Source organism: Dasypus novemcinctus, chromosome 9, assembly GCF_030445035.2.
Source record: "Dasypus novemcinctus isolate mDasNov1 chromosome 9, mDasNov1.1.hap2, whole genome shotgun sequence".
Classification (NCBI taxonomy): domain Eukaryota; kingdom Metazoa; phylum Chordata; class Mammalia; order Cingulata; family Dasypodidae; genus Dasypus; species Dasypus novemcinctus.
The window spans coordinates 9,867,527-9,891,383 of record NC_080681.1 but is presented as its reverse complement, the minus strand read 5'-3'; the positions used below and the strand labels follow the sequence as shown (position 1 = coordinate 9,891,383).

The 23,857-nt window shown below is 36.7% G+C and overlaps 1 protein-coding gene across 3 annotated transcripts in view; it reads left to right on the top strand.

Moving 5' to 3' along the window:
- Positions 1–23,857, top strand: part of MAGI3 (membrane associated guanylate kinase, WW and PDZ domain containing 3) — a 306,230-nt gene that overhangs the window by 191,540 nt on the left and 90,833 nt on the right. For all 3 annotated transcript variants that reach the window (XM_071217190.1, XM_058303015.2, XM_058303014.2), the window contains exon 2: positions 1,305–1,421. In XM_071217190.1, the coding sequence (XP_071073291.1) occupies positions 1,305–1,421 (117 nt within the window). The remainder of the gene's footprint in view (positions 1–1,304; positions 1,422–23,857) is intronic.

Here is a 23,857-nt window from a genome sequence, read left to right as displayed (position 1 = left end):
GTTTGGGATCTGAATGTTATCTCTGAGCTTTAGAAACATCCTGAATTTCCTGCTTATATAACACCCTTTCATATAGGCTATGTTTATTTGTACATGTAAGAAAAGACCAAAAGAGGGAGTTACTAATGTATTATTATGGAGTAATAGTTAAAAGAATGAATTGATCCATATTCACTTAATGATTTATCTAACCTTATTGTCGTAACTATGCTATTTATTCTAAATAAAACTGAGTATAATTTAAGCAACCAGCCATTTCTTATTCAATAAGATAGTCTATTTTGTCTTAGTGATCTTTTCTAATTATCTGAAGTCTGGTCTAATCAACAATGTTCGAACTGCTTTAATTTTCATTTTAAGTTCAACCCTTATTATAGATCGTCTATCAGATTTCTGCAATCCCCTACCTTAATATTCTGCAATCCCCTACCTACTTAGTATTTCTTTGAGACCTTTATTATTCCTCAGTTTATCTCTCGTTTTCCCCACAAATAGGAGAAAAATTTTCACTCTCATTTATTCACATCGTACCTAGGAGTCAGGCAGATGGACAGAAAATGCCTATTCAAGGTAGTAATAGGCAGAAGGCCCTGGGGTAGGGCCCAGTTTCACTTTTCCACAGTTGGCGGGAAAGGTGACCAGTGTGGACGAGAGGGGAAAAGTGGGGTGGGAGAGCAAGAATAGATGCAGGAAAGACAGTTAGAAGGCGACTGCAGAATTCCTGATGAGACAATGGTGGCTTAGATTAGGGTTGTGGTGAAAGAAATGGAGAGATGTGGACAGTGTGGGATATGTTCTTGAGGTGAGTTGACAGGTATTGCTAATGAGTTGAATCTGAGAGAGAGAATTTAAAAGGATAAATCAGAGATGACTCCTCAGGTTTGTGATTGTTCTACTGGAGAGATGGTGCTGTTATTTCCTAAGGTGGGGGAAATGGTGGGAGAGGAAAACATTGGAGAGTGTGGAATTAGGATTTGTTTGAGTACTTCAAGTTTGAGATGCTTATTTGACATCTAAATACATATTGAGTTTATATAAATGAATCTGATGAATTTGAGAGAGGTGAGGCCTGGAGATATGATATGAATTTGGAAATTATTAGTATATAGATGGTATTTAAAACCATGGGACTGAACAAAATGACCTCCATTTGTCATATTCTCTGTCCTATCCCTTCTTTCCTTTCCATGTAAAATTATGTACTCATTATATTTCAGGTACATATTTTAATTATGTACCTATAATAATTTAGCATTAATTACCTTTTTTTTCTACTAAATATTCTAATTTCTTTTTTTTTGTAGGCAAAGTTATTAATAAAGATTTGCGACACTACCTGAGTCTTCAGTTCCAGAAAGGATCAGTTGACCACAAATTGCAACAAGTGATCAGAGATAATCTCTACTTGAGAACAATTCCATGTAAGTATGTGATGGAATAAAAGAAATGGAGCAGAAATAGCTTTGCTTAATTAATCTAACCTCTAGAAATAATTCAGTAGAGTGTGTGTCTCATGAAATTTTAAAGACTAATTTGGAGCAAAATATTGAACAGAATTTGGATAAGGAGAGAAATTTTCAGATAACTTTTTTTTTTTTACAAATAGAAAAACTAGAAGATTTTATATTGTGACTTTTAAAAAGTGATGACTGGAATTGAAGAATATGTATTTACATGTTGCTAACTAACTTTTATTCCTGTAAATCAATTTCTAAAAACTATGCAGTAAGAAGACTTTTTTGCTTCCAGTACCTTTTATACTAGGAAAAAATATTTCTGAATGAATTATTAGGATATTACTAGTCTTAAAATCCGCTGCCTCCCCAAAGAATAAAAGGAAGGAGCATGTAGTGCCTTCCTTTTTGGTAATCCATTTAAGAATTTTTATCTATATTGATGGTTCTATTCCAGTCTATGACCTGGTTATTGTTATAATCGTGGTTTTTATTTTTTGTTTTTGTTTTAAACGCAACAAAAAGTCACATATGCCTAAGTTTTGGTTTTTGTTAGCAGAAGTCTAGGGAAAAATAGAAAAGCAATAATCAATAATATAAAATAAAAAGCAATAATAAGTATATTTGTAACTCCTTGGGGATATTAGCTTTTATAATGATTGCAGGTTTCTTGATTCCCTTTCATTGTTGTTTAATCTTATATAATTTTCAGTCTACCACTAAGCCTTCCTAATTTTGCTTCTTGCATATCTATCCTTTTGCCACTGCCTTAGACCCTTACCCTTTCTTGCTTGGACTTCTTTTATTTATTTTATTTTTAACAACAAACATCATTATGTACAACGAGCTGGTTAAAACTGAGTTTAAAATCCTGATGCTAGCATGTTACCAACTGCTTTACTTGGACATGTTACTTAATCTACCTGAGCTTCAGACTCCCCATATAATGAGAATAATAAGACACACCTCATAAAGTTATCAGAATTAAAATGAGAAATTGTTTGTAAACCGCTTAGCATATAGTAGGCACTCAACCCATGTTTTTCTCCTCCCCCATTTTAACTGGATCCCTTGCCTCCAAAGTCACCTAAATCCAGTCCATCTTTAAAGTGCACATCTGATTCTTGTCCATCTATAGTTTAGCCTTCAAAGGCTCCCATCGACTACAAGGTAAAGTCCAAGCATTGTATGTAATAGTTTTTTGTTTTTAAATCTTACTTCTGATCTATGGTTTCCTCTCATGAATCTACAGCTTTCTGAATTTCAGAAATTTACCTTCTGCCTTCTTTTTATGTAAATTTACCTGGTTTATCTTTGTCCATGTTTTTATTCATAAAGTTTCTGAATCTCTTTATTTTATAGTGTTGGACTTTGTTACTCTGTGACCAATCTGAAACTTTCTTTATATTTACTGACATGATCAATATCTTTAGCCTCAGTTCTGTCTTGCTTTTCTATTTTACCCGTATTTATATAAAACGCCTTTCTCTATGTAGTCTATTTTTATTTGAACTCTCTCCTTTGAAGGATTGTATTTTAATTCTAATGATTATCATTACATGTTTATATAGTACTCTTTGTCACCACTCCTCTATTTTGTTGTTCCTACTATAAGCAGTATTAAAATTTCCTGGTCACTTCTTCTTTCCTCTTCCTTTCTTCTCTCCCAGCATCTTACTTGAGGAATATCCTTTTACTCCCCCAAAATATAAGGTAATTAGCAAGCTTATTCTATTTTGCATATGCTTTCCTCATTCTCTACCTATTTTCGATAGTCGAATTGTATCTATATTGGCAAAGCAAACATCCATTACATATTGTATTCTCTCTTATTTATATATAAATTCTTAAGTTCTTTCTCCCCCCTTCCCCCCCCCCAATAATTGTGGTTATCTAAAGCTTTTTCTCTACTAGAATTCTGAGGAAGGACTCACAGGGTCACTTTAACAGTTTGTCTATAGCATCAGTATTTTAAAATTTGTTTGGATGGATATAATATATTGGGCTCATATTTTCTTTTCTTGATTATTTTAAATATATTATTCAGTTATTTCCTTGCATAAAGCACTGGCTCTTAAAAAGTTTGATAACAATCTAATTTTCATTCTCTTATAAGTAACTTGATGTTTTGCCTGCATCGGGATTCTCAGGATAGCATTTTTACTTTCATGGCTCTAGAGCCCCCTCTTCCTTTGTGTAAATAAAGTATTAAAAATACATACCTGTACTTTCTAAGATCAGCTTCCATTGCTGCCCTTTGCCACATCACTTGGGTCTTCTTTTTCATCTACTTCTACTGACCCAGATCAGCAGTTTCCTCCTCAGTGTGGGGCTTTGTCCTAGAAAGGAGATGCATTAGTTTAGTTTCAGTTTATTAGGTCCAAATAACTGAAGCCCTTTGAGATCTTAATAGGACTCCTTAACTCATTCACAATTTGAAAAGTGCAGGAACCTGGAAATAGTGACATGCCAGTAGCAGTTAGCCCACCTAGTGGGCATAGCTGGTCTCCAAATATCATTCTTCACTAAAAGACACCACCAGGCAGGCCTCCTTGGAAAAAGTTCTGATTCCAGATCTGAAGCAGGGAAAGTACAAGATGAACCTGCAACAGCTAATGGCACCAGAAAGTATATAAATGTCTTAAAAATTGAAAGAATATATCAAAAAGATCCAGGAGCCCACTGACAAAATATGAGACAATTTGAGAAACGAAACTAAATAAAAAAAGAGAAACAACTTCTTCTGCAATGAAGAACTAGCTGGTACTAGATACTATCATAAACAACTAGAATTTGGGCAAAATATATGAAACAACTGTTTCGAGACAATGGACAGGCAGAACAGAATGGAGATCACTGAGAGAGGAAAAAAAGAAACTACAAATAAAGGAATTCTATGATTTCCTCAACTTTGTGCCCAGAGGCACTTTCTGGACCACAGCACAGGAAAGAAGAGCCAGGCAGAGTACAATGGTCTCTTCTGAGTTCCACAAGATAGAATCAGAGTTCAAGAAGTCTGAGGTTTCTGGAATTTGCAAGACAGGTTATTGGAAAAGAGAGGGAGCAATAAAGAAAAGGAGTTTAAATAATCTATATGGGGGAAGGAACTCCTTGAGTTTATTGCTAAATACTAAGGTGAGAATGTATAGGATAAAACTCCCACGAAACCAGTCAAAGAACTGTAAGATAGCAGTTCACAGAGCTTACACAGGGCTGGGAGATATTTGAATTCTGACCAAACTGAGAGCAAGCCCAAAAGGATCAAGCTGATAAACTTGTAACTTAACTGCAAGTGACAACAATAAAAATCAGTATTCTTTAAGGGAAGACCACAAAATGCAGGTACTGAAAAGCACAATATTCACAACATCCGGCATCTAATGAAAAACTACTAGACCTGCAAAAAAGCAGTAAACTGTAACCATAACCAGTAGAAAAGTCAGCTTTTGGGGGCAGGAGGGAGGAATGGCAGAAATGATGATGTTACCACACCAAGAATTTAATTTATTTATAATATTCTTGAGGATTTAAATGACAATATAAACATAATGAAAAGAAAATTGAATATATAAAAATGGATCTTCAACTATTTATTGGATGATCATAACAGCAGATTAGAAACTGAAGAAGAAAAGATCAGTAAACTTTAAGACAGCAATATAAATGAAGCAAACTGAAGCTCTGGGAAGAAAAGACTGAAAAAAAAATTTTTTTTTTTTAGTAATAGTAGACAACAAAGAGACGTCTACTTCTGCCATGGAAGAACTAATTGGTAATGGATTTTCCCAGCTATTCTAGACAGAAGTTGGATAATATATATGAAAAAACTGTTTTCAGATATAGGACTATAGGCAGAATAGGACTATGTGTTTATATTGACCTATAGGACATTATCAAGTTAAAGTGGGAGAAACAGAAAAATTGTGAGGAAGTATTGGCTGATATTTTTACAAATTTAATAAAAAGTATAAACTAACAGATATAAGATGCCCAATTATCCCAAAGCAGAAGAAACATAAACCCACACCAAAGCACATCATAATCTAATTGCTGGAAACCCGTGATAGGAAAAAAAATAAGAAAGACAGCTGAAGGAAAAAAAATACATACAAGGGAGCAAAGCATAATTGCAGATTTATAAACAGAAATAGTATAAACCAGAAAACAATCAAATAACATCTTAAAAAATTGTATTTTATTTTATTTTTTAAGGAGGTGCTGGGTATTGAACCCAGGACCTCATACATGGGAAGCAGGTACTCAACCACTGAACTACATCTGCTCCCCAAATCTTTAACATGCTGAAAGAGAAAAGAAATGCCCACCTAAATTTCTATATATAGTAAAAATGAAGGAGAAATAAAGAATTTTTCAGGTGAAGAAGATATGAGAATTTTTCATGGCAGACCCTCACTATGAGTAAAATTGAAGGAAATTACTCAAGTGGAAAGGAAATGATACCAGATAAAAATTTGGAACTACACAAATAAAAAGAGTGCCAGATATGGTAAATATATGAGAAAATATAAAAGGTTTTTTTTTTCACTCTTAAAAAAAACTTTTCTTTTTAAAAATTGTTTAAAAGATAGAAATGTATTTGTGGGAGGATCCAAGATCATACAGTAGGGCATGGAAGACTTCACTCTTCCACCAGAAGTGACAGGAAGACAGGCAGGCTTCCTGGGCATAGAGAAGCCTCGGGGTGATCGGACTGGGCTGCTGGCGAGGAGGGGCCCATCTGAGCACCAGGAGAGTGATGGGCAATGGGCCGATTGGTACAGGTGGCTAGTGATGGGGGCCAGCAGGGCTGAAGGAAGTACTACTTTTACGGTAATAACAGTGAATGTTAATGGATTAAACTTCCCAATTAAGAGAATCAGATTGGCAAACAGATTTTTAAAAGTATGACTCATGTATATGCAGTCTATAAGAGACTCATCTTAGACTCAAGGACACAGATAGGTTGCACATGAAAGGTGGGAAAACTATTTTCCATGCATACAGTAACCAAAAAAGGGTGGAGTAGCTATACTAATATCAGACAAAGTAGATTTAAATGTAAAACTGTTGTAAGAGACAAATAAGGACACTGTATATTAATAAAAGGGACAGATTATTATACCAAAACGAAAGAACAATCATAAATATTTATGTACCTAACCAGGTTGCCCCAATATGCATGAGGCAAACACTGGCAAAATTAAGGGAAGAAATAGTTGCCACTAAAATCAAAGTAGAGCACTTCAATACACTACTCTAAGCAATAGACAGAACATTTCAACAGAGGTTCAGTAAAGAAACAGAGATCTTGAATAATTGAATAATATGTTAGAGGTACTAGACCTAATGGACATATATAGAACATTGCACCCCAAAGCAGCAGGATATACATTTTTCTCAAGTGCTCATGAATCATTCTCCAGGATAGCCACATGTTAGGTCCTAGAACAAATCGCAGTGAATTTAAAAGATTGAAATTATACAAAGCACTATGTCTAACCATAGCATAATGAAGCTGGAAATCTTCATAAATGGAAAACTGGAAAATTTGCAAATATATGGACGTTAAACCACATACTCTTTTTTTTGTCTTTATTTTTTTAATATTACATTCAAAAATTATGACGTCCCCATATACCCCCCATCCCCCTCACCCCACTTCTCCTCCCATAACAACAATCTCCTCAATCATCATGAGACATTCATTGCATTTGGTGAATACATCTCTGAGCACCGCTGCACCTTATGGTCAGTGGTCCACATCATAGCCCATACTCTCCCACATTCCACCTAGTGGGCCATGGGAAGACATACAGTGTCCGGTAACTGTCCCTGCAGCACCACCCAGGACAACTCCAAGTCCCGAAAACGCCCCCACATCTCATCTCTTCCTCCCTTTCCCTACCCCCAGCAGCTACCATGGCTACTTTCTCCACACCAATGCAACATTTTCTTCGATTACTAATCACAATAGTTCATGAATAGAATATCAATAAGTCCACTCTAATCCACACTCTATTCCTCCATTCTGTGGACCTTGGAATGGTTGTGTCCAAACCACATACTCTTAAATAATCAGTGGGTCAAGGAGGAAATTGCAAGAGAAATAAGTAAATATCTCAAAGCAAATGAAAATGAAAACACAACATAGCAAAACTTATGGGATGCATCCAAGGCAGTGCTAAGAGGGAAATTTGTAGCCCTCAATGCCTACATTAGAAAAGAAGAGCAAAATCAAGACTTAATTGCACATCTGGAGGTATTAGAAAAATAACAACAAACTAAACCCAAAGCAAACAGAAGGAAAGAAATAAAAAGGTTAGAGCAGAATTAAATGAAATGAAGAATAAAAAACAATAGTATTAACAAAACTAAAATCAGCTTTTTTTTTTGAGAAGATTAGTAAAATTGGAAAACCTTTAACTAGACTAACAAAAACAGAGATGCAAAAGATAAAATCAGAAACAAGAGAGGAGACATCACCAGGGACTCTATAGACAAAAAAAAATCATAAGATAATATGAAAAATTGTATGCTAATAAGTTGGATATCTTAGATGAAATGGACAAGTTTCTAGAAACACACAAGCAACCTATACTAATGAAAGAAGAAATAGGTGATCTCAACAAACCAATCACAAGTAATGAGACTAAATCAGTCATCAGAAACCTTCCAACAAAGAAAAGCCCAGACCAACTCAATTCACAGGTGAATTATTCTAATCATTCCACAAAGAACTAATACTAATCGTATTCAGACTCTTCCAGAAAATTGAAGAGAAGGGAACATTACCTAACTCATTCTATGAAGCCAACATTTCCCCTAATACTAAAGCCACATAAAGATGCTACAAGAAAAGAAATTTATAGACCAATCCAAACTGCAACAAACCTTACTAGAGCTAATAAATGAGTTCAACAAAGTAGCAGAATGTAAGATCAACACTCAAAAATCAGTGGTGGGGGAAGCGGATTTGACTCAACTGATAGAGCATCCACCTACCACATGGGAGGTCCAGGGTTCAAACCCAGGGGCTCCTGACCTGTGTGGTTAGCTGGCCCACATGCAGTGCTGATGTGCGTAAGGAGTGCCGTGCCACACAGAGGTATCCCCCCGCATAGGGGATCCCACGCATAAGGAGTGTGTCCCGTAAGGAGAGCTACCCTGTGCAAAAAAAGTGCAGCCTGTCCAGGAGTGGAACTGCACACACGGAGAGCTGATGCAGCAAGATGACGTAACAAAAAGAGACACAGGTTCCTGGTGCCACTGATAACAATGCAAGCAGACACAGAAGAACACACAGCAAATGGACACAGCAAGCAGAAAACGGAGTGGGGGAGGGGAAGGGGAGAGGAAAAAAAATCATTGGTGGGAAGCAGATGTGGCTCAAGAGATTGAGCTCCCACCTACCATATGGGTGGTCCTGGGTTTCGTCCCAGTGCCTCCTGGAGAAGATGAGCAAGACAGTGAGCTGGCATGACAGGCGTGGCAAGCTGACACAACAAGATGATGCAGCAAAGAGACAAAAAGAAGAAAGACAATGAGAGACACAACAAACCAGGGAGCTGAGGTGGCTCAAGTGATTGAGCACCTGTCTCCCACATGGGAGGTCCCAGGTTTGGTTCCTGGTGCCTTCTAAAGAGAAGATGAGCAGACAGATTACACAACAAATGGACACAGAGAGCAACAGCGAGTGTAGGACAGGGTGAGTGGGGGGAGGGGGATAAATAAAACAAATCTTAAAAAAAAATCAGTGATGTTTCTATACAGTAGTAATGAATCTGAAAAAAGCAAGAATATTACATTTAAAATAGCAACTAAGGGGAGTAGATATAGCTCAGTGGTTGAGTGTCTGCTTCCTGCATTCAAGGTCCTAAGTTCAATCCCTGGTACTTCTTAAAAAATTTTTAAAAAAAAGAACTTACAATAAAATAGCAACTAAAGAATCAAATATCTAGGAATAAATTATAAATATATTTTTTATTAGAGAAGTGAATTCAAAAAACAATCCTGCAAAATGTGTAGATTTCCATACAACACCCCTCCAACAACACCTTACATTGTTATGGAACATTTGATTGTGAGAGAACATAATCAGACTTTTACCACTAAGTGTGGTCTATAGCATACATTTGGTATATTTTTCCTGTAACCCCCTATTATTAATATAGTACTTTCTTTGACATTGATACAAGAATATTACAATATTCCTGTTAACTGTAGTCCATAAGTTGCATTAATTGTGTTTTTCCATGCATCTCCATATTCTTACCACCTTGTAATAGTGATGTACATTTGTTCTAGTTCATAGAAGAACATTCTTGTATTTGTACTATTAACCACATTCCTTAGCCACTTGTGGGTTCACTGTGTTATTCACTCTCTAGATTATTCCCTCGCTTTCTTTCAATTAACATTTAAATCCCTAGATGACCCTTTTCAGCCACAATCCCATTTATAAACCAGATGTGTTAGTTATACTTACTATAATGTGTTACCATCAGCTCTATTTCCATACTTTTACAGTCAAGCTAATTAAAAATTCTACATACATTAAGCATCAGTACCCTTCTCAGCCCTCATTCTATCTCCTAGTAACCATATTCTAGGTTTTAACTCCTGTTTTTTTCTATTTGAGACCATGTAGTATTTGTCCTTTCGTGCCTGGCTTATTTCACTTAGCATAATGTCTTCAAGGTTCATCCGAGTTATCATATGTGTCCCAATTTCATTTCTTCTTTCAGCAGCATAGTATTCCATCCTAGGTATATACCTCTTTTGGTTGATGGGTACTTGGGTTGTTTCCATCTTTTGGACATTTTGAATAATGCTGCTATGAATGTTGATGTGCAAATGTGTGTTGCGTCACTGTTTTCAGTTCTTCTGGATATATTCCTAGTAAAGGGATTGCCAGATCATATGCAGTTCTGTATTTAACTTCCTATATTTAGTCAAACTGTCTTTCACAGAGGCTGCACCATTTTACATTCAAATATCTAGGAATAAATTTAATCAAGGATGGAAAGGCTTGTCCATGGAAATTTACAAAACACTGCTGATAGAAATTAAAGGGTACATAAATAAATGGAAGGACGTTCTGTATTCATCGATCACCAGACTAAATTATAGTTTAGATGTCAGTTCCTCCCCAAGTGATTTATAAATTCAATACAGTCCCTAACAAAAATCCAACATGCTTCTTTGCAGAAATGGAAAAGCCTATCACCAAATTTAGTAGAAGCATAAGGGACCTCAGAAAGCCAAAACTACCTTGAAAAAGAGGAAACAAAATTGGAGAACTCACACTTAACCAATTTTAAAACTTATTACAAAGTTACATTAATCAAGGACAAGCATATAGAACAAAGGAATCAAAGTGAGAGTTCAAAAATTAACCTTCATGTCTATGATCAGTTGATTTTTTTCACAAGGATGCAAGTCCACTCAATGGGGGGAAAACAGTCTCCTCAACAAATGGTGCTGGGAAAACTGGATGCCCACAATTAAAAGACTGAAAGTGAATCTCTATCTCATACCACATCCAAAAATTAACTCAAAGTGAATCAAAGGCCTAAATACAAGAAATAAATCCATAAATCTCCTAGAAAACTGTATGGGATAACATCTTCAGAACTTTGCATTAGGCAATGAATTCTTAGATTTTACACCAAAAGCATGAATAAGAAAAGAAAAAATTAGATAATTCGAACTTCATCAAAACAGAAAACTTTTGTGCATCAAAGGACATTATCAAGAAAGTGAAAAGACAACATACTCAATGGGAGAAAATATTTGGAAATCAAATATCTGATAAGGTTTTAATTTCCAGAATACATAAATCTACAACTCAACAACAAAAAGACAAATGACCCATTTAAAATATGGGCCAAGAACATGAGTAGGCATTTCTTGGCAAAGAAGATAGCAAATGACCAATAAGCACATGAAAAGATGGTTAACATCATTAGCCCATTGGGAAATGGAAAATCAAAAAAGCATTTATGAGAAGCGGACTTGGCTCAACGAATAGAGCTTCTGCCTACCACATGGGAGGTCCACGGTTCAAACCCAGGGCCTCCTTGACCCTTGTGGAGCTGGCCCATGCACAGTGCTGATGCGCACAAGGAGTGCAATGCATGCAGAGGTGTCCCTCGCAAAGGGGAGCCCCATGCACAAAGAGTGTTCCCCATAAGGAGAGCCGCCCAGCGCGAAAGTGGCATGGTACATGCAGAGAACTGACACAGCAAGATGATGCAACAAAAAGAGACACAGATTCCCATTGCCACTGACAAGAATAGAAGCGGACACAGAAGAACACACAGTGAATGGACACAGAGGGCAGACAACTGGGGGGGTGGGGGGAGAGAAATAAATAAAAATAAATCTTTAAAAAAAAAACATATCAACTAGAATGGTTATATTTTAAAAAACAAAGTAATATGTTGGAGAGGATGTGGAGAAATGTCTACGTTTTTGGTGGGATTGTAAAATGGTACAGCAGCCGTAGAAAACTATTTGGTGTTTCCTCAGAAAGCAAAATATAGAATTACCATATTTTCTAGCAATCTCACTTGTAGGTAGATATCCAAGAGAATTGAAAGCAGAGACTCAAACAGATATTTGCATACTGATGTTCATAGCATTATTATTCACAGTTGCCAAAAGGTGGAAACAACCCAAGTAACCATCAACACCTGAAAGTATGATTAAAATGTGTATGTTTTTAATACAATAGAGTATTTTTCAGTTATAAAGTGGAATCAAGTTCTGACACATGCCACAATATGGATGAACCTTGAAGACATTCTGTTGAGTGAAACAAGCCAGACACAAAAGGACAAACGTCGTATGATTGCACTTATATTAATTAGAATTTGCAGACTTACTGAAACAGAAATTAGAATACAGGTTACAAGGGTTGGGGTTTGTTTTAGGTGATGAAAATTGCTTGGTAATGTATAGTGGTGATGGTAGTACAACATTGTGAATATAATTAATACCACTGAATTGTATACTTAAAAGTGGTAAAATGGGAAATGTTAGTTTGTATATATATGTTACCAGAACCAAAATTAAAAAGGAAAACATCACCAACAACCAGTGAACCCTGAACTATGGACTTTAGTTAATAATATAATTATAAAAATATTGATTCATCTTTTGTAACAAAGGCATCATACTGATGCAAAATGTTAGTTTCAGGGAAAACTGTGTGTGGGGTGGGAGGGTCGATAACATGGGAATTCTGGGCTTTCTACATGATTTTTCTGTAAACCTGCAGCTGCTCTAATTAGAACAAAAAAAAAAAAAAACAACCAAAAATAAAATTAGACCTAACTCTTTCCTGAACCTATATAGTAAAAAATGCTGAACAATATTTTAGCAAATCAATATATGATCATACAATCAAGTGAGTTTGTTCCAGAATGCAACGTTGGTATAACAATGAAAAATTAATATAGTAGCACACTAGAAAAGAAAAAACATGTGACCTTCTTGATAGATACAGAAAAGACAGAATTCAGCTCCCGTTTTTGATAGACTCTCTCTCACCTTCAGATCTATTCTTTATATACTGGAACATTTCTCTCTTGCCTGACTGGCACAATGTTAAGCCTTGTCTGTAGAGGGCACAGGAAGGACGCTAGAGAGGGAAGAAACGTCTTTACATGGTTCCTGTGCACCTTTTTTTTTGTCTCCTACCATGCAAAAAACACCCAGTGAGTTTCAGCAGTACCCTAGCAGTCAGCTTCCCAGCGGCAGGTTTAGCTGTACCCTCACAGTGACTTCCCTAGTCCTACCAGTATACTTGCTAGCTTCCCAGCAGGGAGGTCAGTGGAAAGCCCTGTGCTGCTTCCACACAAGTTCCTCCCATGCCCCAGCTGACTGCCTGTCAGTTTCTGTTGAGTTTTATAGGCATCTCAGCCAACTCCCCAGGTTTCAGCCAACATCCTCTGCAAGCTGTTTGTACATGGAGGCATTCTGCTGATTTTCTAGTAAATTCAAAATACCCCCTCACCCCAACCACGGGCGCATTTCATAGGCACCCCAGCTGACTATTCCTTGTCTGCCAGTCTTAACCCCAAGGTTGTAAACTCCTCTGTTGCCAGGCAACTAGCAAATTTCACCATCCAGTGGACTCCTCCCACATGCTCCGCAGTGAGGTCTGAATGCTAGACTTTTGGGAGAGTCCCACCCTTCCAAGTTTGTTCCTTACTTGGGTATTCTTCCTCAGTATTAGGGTGGTATTCTTTGGAATTCTCTTTTATCCTTTCAGTTAGCTCCATGTAAATAGTTAATAATTCTTCTATTAAACTTTCCCTGTTCAAATTACCAAAGAATTGGTCTGGGAGTGGTCCCAGGAGACAGACCTTGAAAGAAAGGATTTGGGGGTTAGTTTTGGTTGTGTTCTTGGGTTGGAATGTAGTGCTGAGTTCTGCTAATGGGAAATAGGTTGCTGGTAAATCACGACAAGCAGTGGCATCACAATTCAATCACAGTCTTACCTGCGGTTGATTGTGATGAGGTGCCACCTGAAGAAGTAGCTTGGGCTCCCAAGTGACTGCTGCCTTGATTGTTATGGCATTAATGATGGTGACAAGCACTGGGTGTGAAGTGGATTTTCCTGAGTACACAGAGTGCTTCTAGAGAAAATGACTGTGTATAATTAAATGGTTTATTATTATTATTATGAACCAGTATATCGAAACAATATTTAAATGAACTCTACATAATGCATATATATATTTGATAATAGAGAACATCAAAAGAAAGGGATTTAATGCAAAATAAATACCAGATAAAAATCATTTAAACTTGAAAAATTGTACCACACATATTTAATATTTGAGGTTTTTTTTCTGAAAAGGAAATTTTAAAGCACTCAAAGCATCAATTGCATAGTCTTGATCTTTGATGACAGTTATTTCAGACATTGAAAATACTCTTTCAGTTTGCATTGACATTCTTCAAATTGTTAAGAGTATATCCAAGCATATTCAAGTTGGGTATTAGGATGTATGTTCCTTCATATAATTTTGCTTTCTTTTTTAATGGTGAAAATGTTTTGCTGGCTTGCCCTGGTTTTGGTTTTGCCATTGAAATTTATATTGCTTTTGCTTCATATTTTAGATCAGTTTCTAATTTCATGTTGGAGTGTTCCACAACACCATTCATTTCTTTTCTTTGTATTTCTCCTGTTTAAGTATTTACAAAGCAAAGCTTGTAGCAAATATTCAAACAGTGGAAATGCAACAAATATTATTGGATATTATCCAAATACCGTAACATCCATATCTTCTAGCAAATTTAACAGCATTATACAAACTCATGTGTCAAAGTTGCCAATTTAAGGATTTATTTAGCTTCCAAAACTTGTTATTTCTTGGAATACCACTCATAGGATTTATATAAAGTATAATATGCATAGAGTATCACTAATATTTTATTTGCAAGGAAGACTCACTGTTGGCAGTAGACAAGCCCATGAACACACCCTTACGGGAACAGCTACAAGCAAGACTGCCTGATTAGATTGTGGCTGCTGCCCTCCCACATGCTTCTATCCTGATTTCTGGAAATGTCAACTTTAACATTTCCTTTCAACCTGCAGAACTCCCTTTAATATTTCTTTTCTTTTCTTTTTTTTTTTTTTAAGGTGCTGGGGCAGGGGATTGAACCCAGGACCTCATATCTGGGAAGCCAGTGCTCAATCACTGGCCACATCGGCTCCCCTGAGTTGGTTCTTTCATTTATTTTTGTTTTTAGGAGGCACTGGGAACCAAACCCAGGACCTCCCTGTGGGAAGCAGGTGCTCAACCGCTCTACATCCGCTCCCCAATCTTTAGTATTTCTTGAAGGGCTGGACTCTGTTGACAAATTCCCTCAATTTCTGTTTATTTCTTAGTATTTTAATCTTTACTTCATTTTTGAAGGACAGTGTTGCTGGATGCAAAATACCTGGCTGGCAGCTTTTCTCTTTCAGCACCTTAACTATGTTATATCACTGTCTTCTTGGCTCCATGGTTTCAGATGAGAAATCAGCGTCAACTTTAACATTTAACTCTACTTTTCATTGTCTCCTGCACTTGATTTCAGTGATGTCAGTCAATTCCTTGGAACCTCCCTCCCCACATCAGAGGCCCTGGGTTCAACTCCCGGTGCCTCCTAAAGAAACAAGGAAGATGAACAGACACAGCAATTGAAAAACAACGAGGAGCTGGGGTGGGGAGAAATAGATAAAACATACACTTACCTCATGGCCCAGCAATTCTGTTTCTAGGTATAAACCCAACAGAAATTTAAGTGTAGTCTATGCAAAGACTTTATACGTTCATAGCAACTTCATTAATAATAAGCCAAAATCTGGAAACAAGTGTCCATCTATTGTGAATGATAATCAAATTTTGGTATATCCATACAGTGGAATACCACTCAGCAAGAGAAGGGACTTCAACGGCAATATGGATGAATCTCAGAGGTGTTGTGATAAGTGAAAGAAGCCAGACACAGTCCCCTACTGGAACCCTGGGTGGGAGACACAAGGGACACAAGGGAACTCTTGGGGTGATGGTTGCCATGACTCAGAATTAGTGGTATATCACACCCCAATAAAGTGACAAAAAAAAAACAGACCCCAAAACCCAGTTGTATTATTTCACAAAAAGAAATAAAAGCCTACAAGAAGATAATAATAATAGTATTAAAAAATAAGATACCTAGAAATTAATCTTAAAGAAAGTACAAGGCCTTTATAGGGTAAAATTAAGGGACACTAAAGAAGATCTAAATATATTGAAAGGAAGTTTGTGGTCCTGAGTGTGATGGAGTTGGACTCTGGTGTGATCTTTATTCACAAGCCTCTCCTGTCACTTTTACCGGACCTGTGGTTGGCACTGGGGTTTAGTGTATACTCAGGGGACCTGAATCTCTGGACTTTCCATGTGATAGCCAGGCTCTGAGCCTCAACAGACTTGCAACTCCTACCCACTGGTTTATTGGACTTACCCGAGCCAGCTAACAGGGAGGTGAAGATCAACCACCACAGCAGAGAGCCAAGAGTGCCTACAACTGCAAACAAGAGAATTGCATCCATCATCCAAGTGGAATCTAAGCACCCTCTCGATACAGAGGTAGAGTGGACATAGCCATCCCAGGGTCCACAGAATGGAGGAATAGAGTATAGATTAGAGTGGACTTACTGATACTCTATTCTGGAACTAATGTGATTAGTAATGGAAGTAAATGTAGCATTGAGATGGAGAAAGTGGCCTCGGTAGCTGCTGAGTGTGGGAATGGGAAGAAGAGATGTGATGTGAGGGCATTTTCAGGATTTGGTGGTGTCCTGGGTGGTACTGCAGGGACAGTTACTGGACATTGCATGTCCTCCCATGGCCCACTGGGTGGCTGGGGGAGAGTGTAAATTGTAATGTGGACCATTGACCATGTGGTGCAGCAGTGCTCAGAGATGTATTCACCAAGTGCAGTGAATGTCCCATGATGATGGAGGAGGTTGTGGTTATGGGGGGAGTGGGGTGAGGGGGGTGGGGAGTATATGGAGACCTCATATTTTCTTAATGTAACATTAAAAATAATTAATAAAAATAAATATATTGAAAGGTTTTCTTTTTCATGGATTAAAGACTCAATCTTGTGAAAATATCAGTTTTCAAATTGACTAGAAGATTCAATCTAATCTCATAAAAAGTCCAGCATTTTTAGCCTGTTAATCTGGCTTCAGAATTTATCTGTAAAGACTAAGAATAAAGACTCTCTTGAAGAACAAGATAGGTAGGCTTGCTCTATAGGTATCAAGATTATTATGAAAATAAAATAATTACAACTCTGTGATAATGTTCAGAATGGGCAGTAGAAAAATGGAACATGACAAAAAGGACAGAAACAGACACCCAGACTTACATAGATGTTTCTATGACATAAATGCCATTGATGGCTCTGAGGGAAAAATAATCAAGTCTTCAGTAAACTGTGTTGAATAGCCATGTGGAAAAGGAAGGAAGAAAATTGAACTCCTACTTCCTATTGGTTCCCCTCACCCCCTCATACACACCCCCCCCCCCCAGAAAAAATCTTTGTACCAGTGCATAAAAGTCCTCGGTGTGAAAGGCAAAGCTGTCATGCTTTTTAAAAAAGAGCTCAGAATATCTCCATGGCCTTGGGAAGGATTTCTTCAAGAAACAAAAACAAAAGCAGCATCTAGGAAGAGGGTGTAGCTCAGTGGTTGAGCGCCTGCTTCCCATGTACAAGGTCCCGGATTCAATCCCTGGTACCTCCTTTAAAAAATAGAATTAGCTATAAAGGAAAGAATTGATAAATTTGATTACATTTTTGAAAAGCTGTCATCAAAAGATCATTTACCAAAAAAAAAGTTAAAAGAGAATCACAGACTTACTTTGCCTGGAGGGGCTTGCACCAAATCTTGGTGTGTATTTCTGTCTTTCTCTCCCATTTCTCAGCAAACTGTGTTCTTTCCCCCATTGCCCAAATAAATTCTTTTTACTGGCCTAACTAAAATAATAATAATAATAAAAAGAGAATCACAAATGTGTGTTAGTCTTTGGAAGTGAATAGAAAAGGTGAAAGCACAATGTTTGTAGCTAGTAGTACTACTATATGGGTATGACAGTTTAAAGGGAATGTCTAAGGTCATGCATATTACTAAAAGGAAAGCTAAAGATTAATGTAACATGGGGCTCTATAGCATAGTAAAACTGCATGTCATATATGAATGTGGGTAAAATTACAAATATAAGGCCATTTTTCTTTGAAACTGAACTAATGTATGTTAATACAATATGTTAATATCAGTCTGAAAAACATGCTAATTGAAAGAAACCAGACACAAAGTATTATATATTGCATGATTCCATTTATGTAAAATGTAAATATAAATCAATTTATAAAATTGAAATTAGATTAGTGATTATGTACAGCTAAGGGTGTGGAGTTTTTCCTTTTGGAGTAATGAAATTGTTCTGAAATTTTTTGTGGTGGTGAATGCGCACAACGTTGTGATTATACTGAAAGTCATTGATTATACACTTTGAATAGATCATATGGTATGTGAATATATCTCAATAAAACTGCTTAAAAATAATAAATATGCAAGAATAACCAGAAATAGCATCTATGTATGGCAGGGGAAGCATAGAGAGATTGAGAGGTGAAGAATTTCCCTGTTCGTTTGTCTGTTTTTGTTTATTATCATTATTGAAATAATGAAAATGCTCTAATAATGATTGAAGTGATGAATGCACAACTATGTGATTATACCATATATCTTGATTGTACACTTTGGATGAATTGTATGCTTTATTAATATGTATCAATAAAATTGATTTGCTTTAAAAAAGAAGAGAATCATAGAGTGAGAAGGTACTACCTGCTCTGCTCCTTTTGTTTCCTGTGATGTAAAAGAGTTCATATGTGCTTGGTAAATAGTAGGAGAATGATGTCAGTTTAACACTGAAGTTGTGTTGGTTCTTATGCCATTTTTCCAGCAGGGCTAATATTTTGTTGTAAAGTAGCACCAAGTAAATGCAAAATATACCATCACAGCTAAATGTTCAGCTAAGGAAGAATATAGCAATACACATGATGCTGATTTACCTCAGTCTGTCCTCTTTTCTCAGTTTGACCGTGGGCTCTGTCTTAATTTTTTTTCACGTTCTGTGCTATCTCCATTATTCAGTAGCCTCAGTGCTTCCTTATCCCCCTTTCTGTTTAAGCTATCTTTTTATTTTATTTATTTATTTTAAGACAAAGTCCTTTATTCTAGTATTTTCTATTAGGAGTTTAACATGCCTTTTAAATTGTTATAATATTTTAAATTAGGATTGTTAATAAATTTGTTAGTGCTCTGGTTACAAAGTTGTTATAGGCTTTGAGAGGTCAAACCCAACCTTGTTTTCTCTATAATCTCTACTATTTTCAGTCCATGATTTTGCAGAAAGCACAGTTTTTCAAGAAAGCGTATTTCACATAGTAGCAGAAACACCCTATTTGCAACTATATTCCGTGTTTTCATCAATACTAAGACACAGTTATTTCACATTTTAACATCTCTACTGTTGGGATGTATCTTAAAATACATGGTCTCTTTCAATTATAATTGTCAGGTTTTTTCCCTTTTTTAGGAAGACAATGGTACATTTTAGAAGCAATTGGTTACTTAGATTTGATGAAGTACTGTGGTATCCAGAATTATAAATCATTTTTAAACAGGCCATTAGAGAAATGGCAGAAGACGTAAATCACAACAGAGGAAGTATATATGGCCAGTAAATATATGGAAAAAATGTTTAATCTCATTAATAATAAGGTAGTTATACATTAAATATACAGTGACATGCCTTTTTACATTCAGCATATTGGCAAATGTTTTAAACCCTGGTACAAGTATTGGTGTGGACACAGAAGTATGGATATGATTCCATTCATTTGAGTTATAAAATGGGCAAAACTAAGCTAGCTGCTTAGGAATGCATACTTAGGTGGTAAAACCATAAAGGAAAGAAAGGAAATAATCACCACATGTCAAGAAGTAGATTACCTGTAGGGGTGGAGAGAAGGAGAGGTTTATGATCAGAGGTGCGTAGGAAAGTTTGGGGATCCTGGTAATGTTCTGTTTCTTGACCTAGGTGGATTTGTTTTATTATTATTTGTTAAACTTTATGTATGTTTTTTATGCACTTTTCTGTATGTATAATTCAGAATAAAACAAAAGGGGGAAATGGCCAGTTACGATAAATGCTGTTGATAGGTCAGGTAATATGATGACTGAGACTTGACCACTGGTTAAGTAGAGTGGAGACTATTGATCAGTATAACCAAATGTCACAGTGGAGTAGGTGAGGCAACCATCTGGTTGGGATAGGTTCAAGAAAGAATGGGAGGAGAGGAACTGGAGACAGTGAGTACACAGAACTCTGAAGGAATTGAATTTTTTTGTAAAAAGGAGAAATGGGTAGAAACTAGAGAAAGCTTTACAAGAAATATATAAAATTTCAGGAGAATATAAAGATATTTTCTGGAATGCTAAATGCAATAGGTTAGTAGAAGGGAGAGAACTTTATGTGTGTGGCAGTGTGAATTGTTGGAAAGGAAGTGAAAAATCATAATACATTTGTAAAAAATTAAAATTAAAGCTACTTGGTAAATCTTAGAAATATATATGTTAGAATCACATGTGATATTTCATATCTGTTGATGGAGGGAATCATGAACACCATCTTGTCCAACACCACTTCACAGAGAGAATGAACCCCGGAGAAGTTAAGTGCTTACTCAAAATTGTACCATTAAAAATAATCCAAGACTAAAACATAGAGGCTCTTCTGCCTCTTGGATTAGTGTTCTTTTCATAGTACTATCTACAGTATGACTTGCTCTTAAATTGGGTTTTATATATTCTTCATATTTTGTAGTAGAATTTATTTGGATAATATTTCAGTTAGCCTTTGCTGTGTGAAAAACCACTGAAAACTTAGTGGCTTAAAACACCATTATGTATTATTTCTCATGATTCCATGAGTTGCCTGGTGCTCAGCAGGGGCCACTCAAGCGGCTGCAGTTAGTGGTATTCCCTGGGGCTCGCGGGTCTCCGGTAGCTTCATCGTGTCTGGGGTTTGGGGCGTTGGTGCTGTTTGTTGGCAGGAGCTCTCTATTGATGGCGGTCACTCGTTACTCAGTAGACTAGAATGGGCTTCCTTCCGTGATGATAGGGGCATCCCAGAGGGTGAAGGTAGAAGTCCAGGCTCCTAAGCTTGGCCAGCATCACTTCCTCCACATTCAGGTGATCACAGCAAGTCCTAAGGCCAGTTCATATTCAGGAGGGGGGCAATAGGCTCCGCCTCTTGATGAAAGGAGGTGCGAAATATTGTGGCCATGTTTTCCACGGGTAATTATTTCAAATTTAATCACTGAATTTATGTTCTAATGTCACTTTTTAACTAATATGGTTCTAAAAGCTGTTAATTTGGGGAATCTAGCAATATAGTTTTTGTCAGTATATAAGAAGCCTATAAAAATTTGACAATAAAAAATGTATCATCTTAAGAAAAAAAAGAATTATATTTTCCATATTTTGTATTTTTTCCAAACAGAAAAAAATACTTATTTTTAGAAAAGTGGGTTAAAAATGAGGGGCAAAACTCAATGAATACAAACTTTGCTACTTAGAATGTTGGCTTAATCATTATTTGCTGAGATCATTACCATTGATGTTTTACCAGCATCATTCTGGAATATTTTTTCACATGATGCAGAATATAATAAAATACAATACAACTAAAAAGTAGGAGCAGATAAAAGTTGCCCATGAATTAACTTGTGATAATAATAATAGTCTATTGTCAGGCACTGTTGATCACGCTTGCATATAATTTCGTTTAATTAATTTATTGGACAACTATCAGTTTTGAGTATCTTGTGTGATCTTTGCCCTGTGCCAAAACTTGGGGATATTATTTGAACCAGGTACACATAGTCCCTGTGTGGTGCCTTATGAACGGCAGGAATCAGGAAAGAATCTCTAAAGAAACTTTGTAAGCCAGGGCCTGAAGGGTGAATAGAAGTTAGCTGAGGGAAGAGTGGGAAAGTGAGTAGGAAGTCTTCCATGGAAAAGAAGTGGCTTCTTGGTCCAAGACCTTGTAAGGGGTGCAGGGAACATTCAAACATTCAAAGAACTGAAAAGAAGCTCTTATGGCTGAGGCCTAGAGTGTGTAAAGAGTAAGGCAGGAAAGAAGCTAGAGAGGTAGCTGAAGGGCCTTGTGAACAGTGTGGTTGTAGGGTCTTGAGTGAAGTCATCTGTGTGTTGAGAGGTTTTTGATTTGGTTTGGGATTTTTTTTTTTTTGAGCAATTTTATTGTGGCATATTCAGTTACCATACAATCCATCTAAAGTGTGCATTCACTGGCCTTTGGCATAATCACAAGGTTATACATTCATTGCCGCAATCAATAGTAGAGCATTTCATTACTCCAAAAAGAAAAAAATCCTACCACTATGTTTACAATTTATATAAAGGGAGTCAAACAGAATGCAGTACCTTGTGTCTGGTTTCTTACAATTAATATTTAAAATATTAATATATTACTATTCACTACAGTCTATAGTGTGCTTTAAGTATGTGTTTGCCCATATACACCCTATTATTAACATCTTGTAATATTAACCTACATTTGTTCTGATACATAGAAGAACACTTTTATATTTGTACTATTAACCACACTCATCATCCACAGCAGGATTCACTATGCTATACAATTCCATGTATCATCCTCTAGCTTTCCTTCCAGCCACATGCAGGATCCTAAATGCTGCCCTTCAACCACAGTCATAGCCCCCTAATGGCACCGCTAATTGCATTCACTCTAACGTATGCACTCTAATCCTCACCTCTATCCAATTCCAAACAATTGCAATCAGCCTTACTACAAATTCTGTGCAAATTAATCCTAAGTCCCTGTTCTCTATCCTAATTCTATCTTTTGGGGACCAATCTTCTGGGTATTAACTGCATGAATTTGCGCATTATATGTAGTTAATTCTTTTAGAAAAGTCACTAACTGCAGTTTGGTTGAGGGTGGAGCAGGGCAGAGATAAGGATCAACCCAGGAGACCAACACTACAGGCGGTAGATATGCTCTGAATTAGAGTGCGGAATGTAGAGAAGTATGTACTCTTTAAGTATCCAGGAAGTGGAATCCACTAGATTGGGTGACTTGGTGCAGAGTCGAGGAAGGAGCTCAAGAAGATTGACTCTCAGATTTCTGGCTTGGAGTGCCATTACAAAATAGGGACCATAAGTGGAGGAACAGATTTGGGAGGGCCTGTGCACAGAACTTGCTACCTTATTTTTTGTAGGGTTATGCGCCTCTGATTCCCAGATTCCATTCCCAGACCAAACACCTGGATCTTTTTTGTGTTCTGCAATTTGTAAAATAACGCTTCTAATATCAGTTTCTAAAAGTGATTGGTTCCTGTTCAGTAAATTCAAAGGAAATAGTGCTGCTGTGACCTGAATTTATAACTCACATCTCAAAGATTATACTTTGCTGGATGTTGTGTGTCCTGCCGTGGCCCACTGGGTGGCCTGGGGGAGAGTGTGGACCACTGTCCATGTGGCACAGCAGTGCTCCAGAATGTGTTCACCAGGAGCAGTGGATGGGCCGTGATGATGGAAGAGGTTGTTGATGGGGGAGGAGATGGGTAAGGGTTGGGGGGTATATGGGGACCTCATATTTTTTGAATGTAACATTTAAAAAAAAATAAAGAAGAAAAAAAAAGATTATACTTTATCATGAATTTCTTAATATAGAGAAATTTAGTGATCTATTACTGTGGTTGATTTTATTAAACAGTCTACTTACTGCTTAACTTTT